At 55.0% G+C, this 11505-nt stretch overlaps 5 protein-coding genes and 1 non-coding gene across 6 annotated transcripts; 2 read left to right on the forward strand and 4 right to left on the reverse strand.

Moving 5' to 3' along the window:
• Positions 1 to 48: 48 nt before the first annotated feature.
• On the reverse strand, positions 49 to 130 carry DACRYDRAFT_t13. Its single transcript has one exon. It is a non-coding gene; the product is annotated as a tRNA-Lys (tRNA).
• Positions 131 to 1328: 1198 nt separating this feature from the next.
• DACRYDRAFT_113349 (uncharacterized protein) lies at positions 1329 to 4993 on the reverse strand (the record flags this gene model as incomplete). Its single annotated transcript, XM_040769614.1, has 3 exons — positions 1329 to 2116; positions 2163 to 3368; positions 4815 to 4993. The coding sequence occupies 3 exons, from the start codon at positions 4991 to 4993 to the stop codon at positions 1390 to 1392; spliced, it is 2112 nt and encodes a 703-aa protein (XP_040632053.1). The 3' UTR covers positions 1329 to 1389.
• Positions 4994 to 5335: 342 nt separating this feature from the next.
• DACRYDRAFT_86328 (ribosomal protein L24) lies at positions 5336 to 6020 on the forward strand (the record flags this gene model as incomplete). Its single annotated transcript, XM_040776769.1, has 4 exons — positions 5336 to 5351; positions 5528 to 5640; positions 5700 to 5982; positions 6007 to 6020. The coding sequence occupies 4 exons, from the start codon at positions 5336 to 5338 to the stop codon at positions 6018 to 6020; spliced, it is 426 nt and encodes a 141-aa protein (XP_040632054.1).
• Positions 6021 to 6467: 447 nt separating this feature from the next.
• On the reverse strand, positions 6468 to 7147 carry DACRYDRAFT_19748 (Glyoxalase/Bleomycin resistance protein/Dihydroxybiphenyl dioxygenase). Its single transcript, XM_040771644.1, has 3 exons — positions 6972 to 7147; positions 6631 to 6916; positions 6468 to 6580 (listed from the first exon to the last, which is right to left on the reverse strand). The coding sequence occupies exons 1-3, from the start codon at positions 7109 to 7111 to the stop codon at positions 6548 to 6550; spliced, it is 459 nt and encodes a 152-aa protein (XP_040632055.1). The 5' UTR covers positions 7112 to 7147; the 3' UTR covers positions 6468 to 6547.
• A 341-nt stretch (positions 7148 to 7488) lies between these two features.
• On the reverse strand, positions 7489 to 8579 carry DACRYDRAFT_19749 (vacuolar ATP synthase subunit D). The gene is made up of 4 exons (XM_040771645.1): positions 8215 to 8579; positions 8064 to 8167; positions 7868 to 8013; positions 7489 to 7771 (listed from the first exon to the last, which is right to left on the reverse strand). Exons 1-4 carry the CDS (start codon positions 8513 to 8515, stop codon positions 7603 to 7605), a joined length of 720 nt encoding a protein of 239 aa, XP_040632056.1. The 5' UTR covers positions 8516 to 8579; the 3' UTR covers positions 7489 to 7602.
• Positions 8580 to 8635: 56 nt separating this feature from the next.
• On the forward strand, positions 8636 to 10842 carry DACRYDRAFT_113353 (uncharacterized protein; the record flags this gene model as incomplete). Its single annotated transcript, XM_040769615.1, has 6 exons — positions 8636 to 8784; positions 8833 to 9046; positions 9106 to 9696; positions 9743 to 10167; positions 10217 to 10735; positions 10788 to 10842. Exons 1-6 carry the CDS (start codon positions 8765 to 8767, stop codon positions 10840 to 10842), a joined length of 1824 nt encoding a protein of 607 aa, XP_040632057.1. The 5' UTR covers positions 8636 to 8764.
• Positions 10843 to 11505: the final 663 nt, after the last annotated feature.

Raw genomic sequence — 11505 nt, forward strand, 5'->3', positions numbered from 1 at the left:
GTTCGCAGAAAGCTCCAGGGAAGTAATTGACAAAATTGATTTTCAACTAGCCCAACGCGAGGCTCGAACTCGCAACCTTCAGATCCCACCATATAAGAGTCTGACGCACTACCGATTATGCAAGCCGGGCAGACAGACGTTAAGAGGGCTTTTTTATTGTACTGATTATAAATTGGCAGTTTCCGGAAACAAAGCTTCCTGGGATTTCCCGGTTGGTTGTCACCTTTCCATGCGGCACACACGCCTTCGACCAGCACATCCTCCACATCGCTCAAAGAAGCAGTCCTTGCGTGTGATTTGTCTGGGCTTCACACAGTTGTGGCGCTCAGCACGTTGTTCCGAACCTTCTCTGGATGATTTCTTGATGATCGGGCACATTCGCACATAAACTCAATAGACTTCAAACTTCTAAACTCGTCAATTACACTCCGACCTTAATCCACTTGTCGCCTTTGTTCCCATTCATTGTGGCTGCAGAGCATCTTCGTCCTCTATGATGTAACAGTTGATTCCTTCTGAAGATCTGACTGGAACCCTCATTGGGACATGACCAATCACCACACGCAGGCCAATTCTGTTCCTACACTTCTGAGTGCTTTCCTAGTTGGGGGGGTAGGACCACACGCGCGCCAGGTATCACATGGATTTCGCCATTATCTGCGCTATAGGACCCGTTGGATCTTGCCGCTGGCTGCATGTGGGAGGTGCTCGGTCCTCGCGCCTTTCGCGCGCCAACCGTCTTAGGCAACCCATTGTTTCTCATCGCTTGACGTGGCTTTCACGCTGTACCACACGTAGGGAAACGTGTGCACTGCGGACTCTGAACGGTGGTCGGCCTGATGGCCTTGGTTGAGATAGGACTATAAATCCACCGGTACCGTCTGTTCATCTCCGTGAGTACACCTCTTACCGATCTGAGTGAGCCTTTCTGCTGACATCAACCCTCAGTGTATTAACCCCTAGGCTGCAGAATATCTTCTTATAATGTGTGAACTACATCTCGTCACCGAAGTGTACCCCTGCGGCGCAACAGCCGACGTGACCCGGACCATCAAATGCGCTACCGCTGTGCGAGAGAAAGCTTTTTGTCCCAGCAATCAATGGGACAACAGGACGCACATCGGACCGATGAGACGCGAGAAGGTGGAGATTCACCAAGGCTGCAGGGAGTGTGCGAAGGCTTTGAAGTAACGGGGAGTAGTTGCTGTACATACGGAGGTGCGTATGAGCCTCTGACGTTGTAACTGAGACTGACCCGACGTTCTCAGTTTAATGTTTGATATTGAAATTGCTCGCCGAATGGTGGTACATTGCACCAAACTTATGATGATATGCATACATCTTAAATATACAGCAAGCCTAACATACTGAGAGGCTGAATGGCCCATATCACGGCGGTAACAGATGCCCGATCGCCTCCAGCAACTTTCCCATAAACGGGTGATCCCCGCCCCTGAACCTCCTAAACAATGCCACATACTCAGCCAGCAGCTGACTCACACTCAGCCCGTCCTCCGTCAGCCGGCTCACAACTTCTGGCGCGTACTGGTTAAGCACCGCCAGCGTCGCGGCTATGTCATACAGTTTTTCCAGGTAGCCAATCCCGTGAGCTTCAATACTCGTCATACTGAGCTTGTTGCATATCGCCAGCGCGGCATGGGCGATCGTCACTGGCAAGTCGACGCGCAGAGCCGGCTCAGAAGCAGAAGGGCTTATCAACCCATGGGACATGCATAACCTCCAGAGCCGGTTAAGCAGCCATTGCTGGGTGATAAGTACATCCGCGCTCTGGATCTCTCCCCGCTTCCACGCGCTCGTAAGAGAGGATAAGACCTCGAAGCTTTCTTGATTAGACGTATCAGCACTGTCTAGGGACTCGCTTAGCTGCTTGTGCAGCGCAAGAGCACGGGCGACGTCCAGTGTCGTACAAGTGCGACCAGCACAGCGCCCGTTCCAACAATCGATAAAGTCCTCGTCGACACTATCGAACAGCTTGAGATGTCGGACCGGGAAATCGTCCAGCTCTCCTACTTGCAGCTTGCTAGCTATTGCGCCCATGTCTTGCGATGGTCTGCCGCGGAAAGTGATCCCATGCCCGCGCTGTAACGCGTATGCTCTGGACGCTGTTAGCTCGCACCGTGGTCAAGCAACTAGATATGTACCTTTCTGTGATGCACAGGATCCAATACGTCCTGAGTCTTCTCTCCCTCTCCCCCTTCTCTAACCCCTCATAGCTCCCCGGGACATGAAGCTTTAGCAGCTGACCCAGCGTCACAGCCTCCGTAAGCCTGAACCAAGCGGCATTATCCTCTTTCATGCCGAACAAGCATGCAAAGACATAAAAGCTCGTAAGGACCATATCGATACTCGCGTGCTGGGCAAATAGCGCGCTGGAACGCATGCGGCAGCTTTCTTCTAGCAAGTGCCCGGCCTGGGCGCGTTTTTCCGGAAGGGAGGGCTCGCTCGCTTGCACGGGCTGGGTGAGGGCTAGAGCAGACATAGATAAGAGCATGGCGGCGAATTGTGGGTCTTGGTGGTGCTCGGACCGGTCTAGGCGGGAGAAGAGCCAGGAACGGGTGAAAATGGGCATGATTGGGTGGAGGCGTTCGAAGAAGAGCGCGATGTGCGGGATGAGGATGCTGTCTGAGAGAGGGGAGGGGATCGGCGTAGCGGTCTGGACTGGGGGTGGGGAGCGCTGTGAGACCGGTGTGAGGAGGGGCTGGGAGGACCGAAGGGAAGATTGGGAGGGCTGAGTGGTGATGTTTGGTTGTGTGGGGAGGACGAGCGGAGAACTGCTGTTACTCCCTCCCCAACTCGGCGGGCTGGGATGCAAGAACCCCAACCCGCTAAATCCGCCTAACATCCCTCCCGGCATCCCCCCTATCCCCATCTCCCCCACTGGCCCCAAAGGAGCAGCAGCATCAAACGGCCGGTCAAAGAACGTATCGGGCAGAAAAGTGTCCACATTCGGTAGTCTGTAGGTGGCGCTGACTTCTGGAGGTAAGGAAGAGAAAGGAGACTCGAGGAAGGAGGCGAAGGAGCTGTCTGCTTCGGCTGGGAGTTGGTCTGCTGCTTGTGCGTCTTGGGTTGGAAATACGGTTGGTGCTGCTGTGGGGAACCCGGTCAAGGGCTGATGGATGAATAGCCCACTTTGGCCAAGTCGGGAAAATTGAGCAGTATCGACCCAGGCATAACCTGGAGGGGTGCCCTGTGCGACCGGGGTGGGTGCGGTTCCTGCTCCCAATCCGGGCGTGGTCCTGTATCCTGGCACAACATCTCGAGGAGGACGTGCTGGATCTTGCTCGTGTTGTTGTCTTGGCTGATGTTGTGCTTGCGAGCCTTGGTCAGCACGGAGGGCGTTTATACGCCTGGAAGAGGTCAGCTTGCGGGACACGGACATGACAGCGAACGCAGATGAAGATGATGCACAGACACAGGGAGGTCACCCTTCGCCCAAGAGGGGTTTTATCCCTCGAAGGGCGTCGCATACTTGTTATCGCCGGAGGAGGTGAAAGGACATTGAGACGAGCACTAGCTCGTTCTCCAAGAGTTCAGACAAACTAGCCTGCTCTTCCGCGAGCGGTGGACAAGCTAGCTCGCTGCTCTCAGAGATAAAAGACGACTACACCACTCTCCAACCGTAGGGAAAATCCAGCCCCAGCCCCCTACTAAGAGCTAGCGCAGACTCGCCTCCACAAAATGCGAAACCACGAATCGATGCCATCGCCCCGCAAGAGAATGGATAGGATTGGGCAATGCGGTAGGGAGGTACTCACTTGCCACTCGACCCCCTCAAGCGGGGTTTATCGTATGTACACTGAACGGCGAGGCGAGGACAATTGTTGCAGGGATTTTGACCGTCGCACTGTTCGTGACCGCCACCAGCAGAAGTGGGAGATTGAGGGAAGGGCAGTTATAGAAGATTGAAGGTGAGCAAGTTAGTCTCCTATTACAGATGTACGGGGACCGTACCTTTACTCTCCGGAAATGACACTAAGCAAAAGAAATGAGCGCTATGTTTCATGTTTGTACAATGAAGAATGTGTACCTGATCACAAGCACGCTTAACGGGTGCCTGACGTTTCCCTCCTCCGGTTCCCGATGCATGGCCAGATCCGACACCGCTCGGTCCAGTTGTCTGGTTCGATGTTGAGAAGGATGTCTCAAGGTGAGAGTTCGGTGCGCTCGGTGGATGCTCGACGATGGATTCGGAGCTGATCTTCGGCATATTTTTCCCGTGACGCGGCTTGGTTTCTTCCACTCCTGTGTTCTCTCGCTGACTGATCCTCTGACAGTGCTTCACGTACAATTCTCGTTCCAGACAGGCGGAAAACAACGATGATCAAGCAGCAAGTAAGTTGATGTTCACCTCGAGAGCTACTGTAATCTATCGCCATCTGCCCCTACGCCCCCCTCGGTGGTACTCGGTACCCACTCCCCCGGATCCCATGCTTCGGCCCGCAGCTTCTAACTAGGGTTCCGAGACTGTGATTGGTAAGTGGACATCTTGGGCGCCAACTGGAGAGCGGTTCCGAGGGGGCCCGACATTACGCCGACCACAGTAAGGAATCATTCCTTGTAATCGATTGGTGCATAGTCCTAAGATCCACGCCTTTCACAAAGGCATGTACAACATTCACACATCAGAAGGTGTGGGAGGACAACGGAGGGGCGCTAGACGTCGTTCATGACTTGGAGAATCCTTTCACCCCTCTGCTCCAACATGGATTGCCCTTGATCGCGTCTGGGACGAACTCCAAGGGGAATAACTTGGAGCTCTCGACCCTCCCGTCTTCCCAGGCCCTTTTAACCACTGCTTCGCGCCCGTATGTGCATATTTGCTCACGTTCTCCTCGCTCGACGCTTCCCCAAACACCCCCCTGCCCTCTGCAAAAGCGCGCGACATCACGGGCAGGGTGAGGGCGGCGAAAAGCCTACGGTTTTGAAATCCAGGGAGGACGGCAGCGATCTGGCAGTGATATGCGTCTTCCATTTTGTCGCCTTTGTTAGGTCGGATCGGATCGGATCCCATCCCTTGTCAAGGACAGGCACGAACTGTGTATTTAGTATGAACGATCACTCTGCTACCAGAGGACGAGGAGATGCATCAGCGTCGAGGGGAGACTCATTGTGTAGAAAGTATCCAGACAGCTGAAGGGAGATCATGTTTTATCTTCATTGAATCGATGTTCATGAGTAACGGTTGGGCGGAAGTCGAATTTCGGAGCCGTAGCTCCGAGTGTCCCGCGCCGGAAGCATTTTTCCTAGGGAGCTGAAGGTCGACTTTTCAGCTCATCGTCTGGCATCACGACTCTCGACACCGACAACAACGACAATGAAGGTCTCTCCATGTGAGTACTTTACACTTCCTCGGGGTTGCACATGTCGGGGAGGAGCGTGTTGAGAGAATTTGGAGTGAGCGAGAGAGGAAAAGAGGGTGGATGCACATGCTTGGAAGCGGATGTCGTCCTCAGGAGCTTGCAACCCCGAGTGTTGAGTTATTGACACCAAGCTGACCTTGTACCAGCCGTCTCCGTCTCCCGCCGCAAGTCCCGCGCAGCCCACTTTGGCGCATCCTCCGATGTCAGGCGGACGATCATGTCCGCTTCTCTGTCCAAGGACCTGCGGGGGAAGCTGCACGTATGTCCACACTCCTCCGTCTTCACTTTCCCGCGGAGTCCTTGCTCACTCGCATGCAGGTCCGCTCCATCCCTATAAGGAAAGACGACGAAGTCCTCGTCGTGCGGGGTCAGTACAAGGGGCGCGAGGGGAAGATCACTCAAGTGTACCGGAAGAAATTCGTTGTGCACGTCGAGCGGATCGCGCGGGAAAAATCGAACGGGTCTACTGCCCCCGTCGGCATCCACCCTAGCAACTGCGTCATTATCAACCTTAAGATGGACAAGGATAGGAAGGCGATCCTTGAGCGTAGGGATAGGAGCAAGTCGAAGAAGGGTGAGGATGTCGAGATGGTTGACGTGAGTCCTGAGTTCTTTTTCGTCGCAGTGGGGTGTGGCTAATGGGAACATAGTAATCGACGGCTCGACGCTGAGTTTGGTCTGGTTTGGGCGGTCGGGCAGTTGGTCATCGCATGCCCAAAAGCATGTAGCATGTACACACTATGATATCATGCATATGCATAGTATTGCGTCTGATTCCACCTTGCTCCCATGACTATACCCCGAAATGTTAGCAACATCCGGTACAGCTGTCTATTTGGAGAGTGCTAGTGAGGCAGCGGTACCAAGTCTAGGTTGCAGGCTGTTATCCGCTGAGTCTGTCTTGAGTCTCGACGTCCTTTGCCTCAGCGTGCTGAGAGGGCATGATTGCACCACTGACCGTTGCCTTGTAAAGTTTCCCCGGCTGATTCCTCCTTACCAAACCTGGCTACCATGCACCCACTGCCTCAGGCGCGAAATGGCATTCTCGGCAACAGATGCGGCACACGGTTAATGAGAAGAGTGGTGCAGCATTACATTTCGTAGTTGTACAACATCCACGCTTCTTGGAAGGGGACATACATACGGGAATAGGCAAAAGAAGACAGCTAAACATAGTTAGACACCTCGATCAAGTTACCCTCCAGAACCGTCAGATTGCACGCAACACACCGCAACAAAAAATACTCACATCCGGATCCCTTGTATATACACTCCTGAGCCCGCCTACCGCTCCCGTCCGGCCAACCACACCTCCCTCAAGAATCTCCAGCCCCTCCTCTCTCCAATACTCCAGTACCCGGTCTGCCGTCGCCGGGGGTGAGAGGACGAAGCAGAGATCTTGAGTGCCTGGAAGGGGGAGGGCGGCGTGTGGCTGGTACGGGGCGGAAGAGGGGTGTAGGTTGAGCTTTTGCTGGCCGAACCGGAGTGCGTGACGTTCTCCCCCTGCGGTGTGGAAGCGCTCGTGTTTCATCCCTCTGCAGATGGTTTGGTGAGAACAGCTGGGTGGGAGGGAGGGATATGGGAACGCACAGGTATTTGGTGTACCACAGGATGGTGGCTTGGACGTCTTGACACTGGAGGACGATGTGGTCTACCCTGTCGATCTGGAATGGGCAGGGGCGTGGTACTGCGCTTGGGTTGGGGTTGGCATTGGAGGATGTGGTGGACATCTTGGAGAGGGCGCGTGTAGCAGCCCGTTGCTGAGCAGTATGCCTTGCAAGGATAGCTCGATGCATTATACTGATTAATCCGCTGATGATACAGAGCTAGTGGAGGTGAAGTGTGTCCACTGGCGACTAATCTCAATACATAGCTGATAAGATCCGGTTAAGGGCGAAATCAATCTCCCTCCAATCACGCTCGAGAACACCGCAATGACAGGGACCGAAGAATATCCGGAATGTGGAAGAGTAGGACCGAGCGAAGCACAGAAGGGAGATGGGCGGTATACCAAGATTGTACACCTGTACATAGCAAGTGCCGACATCCTGGCGCTGGCAAGTCAAGATCAGAGGCCAAATTCTACCATTCTCCCTCTCAACGGATAGTCTTCGAGCAGCCCCACTAATCTTGCACCTCCAGACGCAGTGCCGCATACCAGTGAATAATAACTTCGTACAGTGTCGCACCCCTACTCCCGCACTCTCAGCCCCTCACCTGCTCAGAAGATGACATCCGCATCCTTCTCCGCCAACAAATCCAGCGCATGCTCCGCCTCTGTCTCTGTATCCTCCACCGGTGCGGGTAAGGTCCCTTCAGCCTCTTGCTGTCTTTTGAGCGCATCGCGTGCTTCTGCATCTCGTTTCTTCTTTCCTTGGACTTTCTTTAGCCTGCGCAGGGTCAGCACAAAGCACGAGTCGAAGTGACGACCGGAGCCGCCAAATATGGAAGTGGGTGGAAAGAGCGAGAAGGAGAAGAGCACACACCGGAAGAACTCCTCCCTGTCCATCTCGTCTAGCTCCGAAATGATATACTTGATCGTATTATCTAGCTTTGGGATAATAACATGCTCGATCGCGTTCACTCTTCGGTTCGTAGTCCGGATGACTTCATCTAGGATGGTGAATGCCGTCTACCTCGTATTAGCCTAAGATGATAGTCAGTGGGGGAAGCGGAACACACCTGGAGGGAAGCGAGCTCGACGAGCGTTTCGAGCGCTTTGGCATATACTTCCCGCGCTTTTTGGATCTGCTGCCCGCCTCGGCCCAAGCCGGTAAGATTGAAGTCTGGCCCCTCGTCAACCAAGCGAACGCGCTTGAGCGTAGAGACGCACCTGTGCTGCCCTCCCTCACAGCATCAAACGCGGGTAACATAACCCCACTAACGTTCTCCTGTTTCGCCTTGACCTTGAACGTCGCGTTCTTCGCCTGCTCCTGTACGAGGTACGCAATATCCCCTCCAGCGGCATACGTCACCTCAGCCAAGCTAAAGCTCGCGAGCTGCATCACCCGCCCCATCCGGCGTTTTGCTTCGTCGACCTTACGCAAGATCCCCCGGAAACGCGTTGTTAGGGCGTCCCGTTTTCGGGAGAGGAGGGAATGACCCGTTTGTGCACCCTTTAGCCGGCCTTGCATTATGTTCAGGTTCATGCGGGTGGGGAATACTGCTTCGCGGGCGCCTTGACCGGACATGATGAGCGACTAGCAAGTGGGAGAAAGAGACGGGGAGTGGGAGAGAGTAAGGTAGGGACAGAAGATGATATCGGTGACGTTGATGAGTGCGGAGCCGAGAGAATATCCGACGCTTGAGTTATTTGCTCCCGCTGTTACCAACTCACAAGCGCTCGAGCTTTGTCTTCCGTTTACTGCTTGCTTATTGCCACCATGGCCACTGCTCTCGCAAGGTATATCAACTACAAACTGTATGAGATAGACGACTAACATGTATTCAGCTTACTACCAAAACCGCTGTACTCGACAGTGCAAGAGGAAGAGGAGCACATCGACCTTCCCGCGCCAACCCTCGCAATTGCTCCGCGCGCCCTCATCCCGCCGTACGGCCAGCGCGCGAATTGGAGACCGACGAAAGCGGATGACTTTGCAGATGGAGGTGCTTATCCCGAGTGTCATGTTGCGCAATACCCGAACGAGATGGGGAGGAAGAAGGTGCGCGAATCGGTGTGCATTATCCGTTGGGGGATGTGTGCTAATGGGAGTGCTTCCAGACTGCGGCTGGGAATACGCTTGCCCTGCAAGTCGATGCGGAGGGGAATGTTCGCTACGATGTGATCGCTACTCAGGGTCATAGGGAAGGCGTCAAAGTACAGTCTCAATTCAAAGACCTCGTTCCCCTCACACAGCGGAGCGACCTTACCCAAGCCGAGCGTTCTATGGACCTCCCGACAGAGGACGAGATCGCTGCTACTGCTGAGCGGACCAAGGCCGCGCTCGAGAAGCTCGTTAATGGGAAGATTAAGGCTGCGCAGCCTAAGCACGTCCCGGAGTCGCAGGGGAAGAGCGAGTTCATCCGGTACACACCGGTGCAGCAGAACGGCCAGGGGTTGAAGCAGCGGATCATCAAGATGTCTGAAGTTGTTGAGGACCCCTTGGAACCGCCAAGGTTTAAGCATAAGAAGATCCCCCGCGGGCCGCCGAGTCCTCCCCCGCCTGTGCTGAGGAGCCCACCGAGAAAGGCGACCGCGGAGGAACAAAAGGCGTGGATGATCCCGCCTTCGATTAGTAACTGGAAAAACAACAAGGGGTTTACGATACCCCTGGATAAGCGGCTCGCAGCGGATGGCAGAGGTCTTCAAGACGTGAGTCAAAGGTGCATTTCCAGGCTATGGCTAATGACCCGCGTAGATCCACATCAACGACAACTTTGCCAAGTTGTCAGAGGCACTGTTCGTCGCCGATCGGCATGCGCGTGAGGAAGTCCGGCAGCGCGCTCTGATGCAGCAGAAGCTTGCGCAGAAAGAGAAAGAACAGAAAGAGGAAAACCTGCGCTTACTCGCCCAGCGCGCAAGGCAGGATCGCGTTGCTCCTGCTCCGGTGGGAAGGGAGTCTGGTGCAGGGGAGAGCTCGCGTGCTGCTCCTCGGGCTGGGCTTGGGCTTGCGGACTATGGGAGTGAGGAGAGCGAGAGCGAGCCGGAAGAGGGGCGGGAGGAAGAGGATACAGAGGCTGCCAGGGTAAGAGACGAGATGCGCCGAGAGAAGCGGATGCAGCGCGAGCGCGAATTGAGGATGAACAACATGGGCACCGAGCAGCGTGCCAAGATGTTTGCACGGTATGTCCTCCCCATCCCCGCAATGTCCACGCTAACCTCCGATTGGCAGAGAACAAAACCGTGATATCTCGGAAAAGATCGCTCTGGGCCTGGCTAAGCCCAGCGTGTCAAAGGAATCGATGCTCGACCAACGGCTATTCAACCGGGACTCGCTCTCCGGTTCCTTCGCCGACGAAGAGTCTTACAACCTGTACGACAAGCCCCTGTTCCACGGGTCGAGCGCCGCAGCTGCCATCTACAGGCGGGGAGACCTCGGTGCGGGCGCAGAGGACAGTTTTGGCGGAGGGACGGAGGAGGGGATCGGCGAGGCGCTCAGGAACGATAGGTTTGGCCTGGGAGCACCGAGGAACGGGTTTGCGGGTGCGAGCGAGCAGGAGGTCAGAGAGGGACCGGTGCAGTTCGAGAGGGATGACGGGGCGGGGGCGGGGGCGGGGGCGGGGGCGGGGGCGCGGATGCGGATGCGGGCCGGGGCTGGGGGAGAAGCGGAAGGGGAAGGGGACGTCTTTGGCGTTGACCAGTTTTTGGAAAATGCGGTTAGGGGGAAGAAACGCGGGTTGGAGGAACAGGCGTGAGTCCTCGTTTGGATTCCACTTTACGTATGTGCTGATCTGGTGGAATAGGGGTGATGCGCGTAAAAGGCGACAATTGGATAAGGCGGACGAGAGGGAGGACTAGAGGTTAGTCGTGTATCAGGCAGTGTAATCATGTTATTCCCAGCTTCTTGCTTTCCCCTCGCATCTTGCACCTTACAGCGAGCACACGCATGTCCTGGAGCGTCTCCCTCGCGCGTCCCCATATCCTTCAACTGGGACGTACCGAAAGCCTGCAACACCGACCTTGCTCGCTGTCCGATGCCGCGTGTGATTCCCGGCTTGTGCTCCTTATGCGTACTCGCAAGCAACTCGTAACTCGTAACTGGCAACTCGCCTAGCACCTAACTGCAGTCCAGCACTGTACAAGTACGTCATCCTAACTGAGTCCAGGGAACTCATACTTCCGGCAAGGACGATGTTCGACGTTCGATGTCGATGTTCGATGTCAATGTTAACGTATAAGCATGCCAGCCAGATTCAGCTTCAGCTTCTCTCATGGGCAACTTGCATCGCTTGCACTGCCCTCACTTCTCTTCATTTCCATTAATCCCAACTCCAACCTGCACACTGAACGCTAAACGCTGCACGCTGCACGCTAAACGCTAAACGTCGTCCAGTAGCGTCAGCACTGTAGAATACAGTACTGGAAATATAAGCGTCCTATTCCCATTCCCAACTCGCTGCGTCAGTGTCCGTACACCTCCAACTCGCCGGTAACATATCCTACATCCTACATCCCCCCCCC

This window comes from Dacryopinax primogenitus (genome assembly GCF_000292625.1).
Source record: "Dacryopinax primogenitus strain DJM-731 SS1 chromosome Unknown DACRYscaffold_2, whole genome shotgun sequence".
In the NCBI taxonomy this organism is placed as follows: Eukaryota; Fungi; Basidiomycota; class Dacrymycetes; order Dacrymycetales; family Dacrymycetaceae; genus Dacryopinax; species Dacryopinax primogenitus.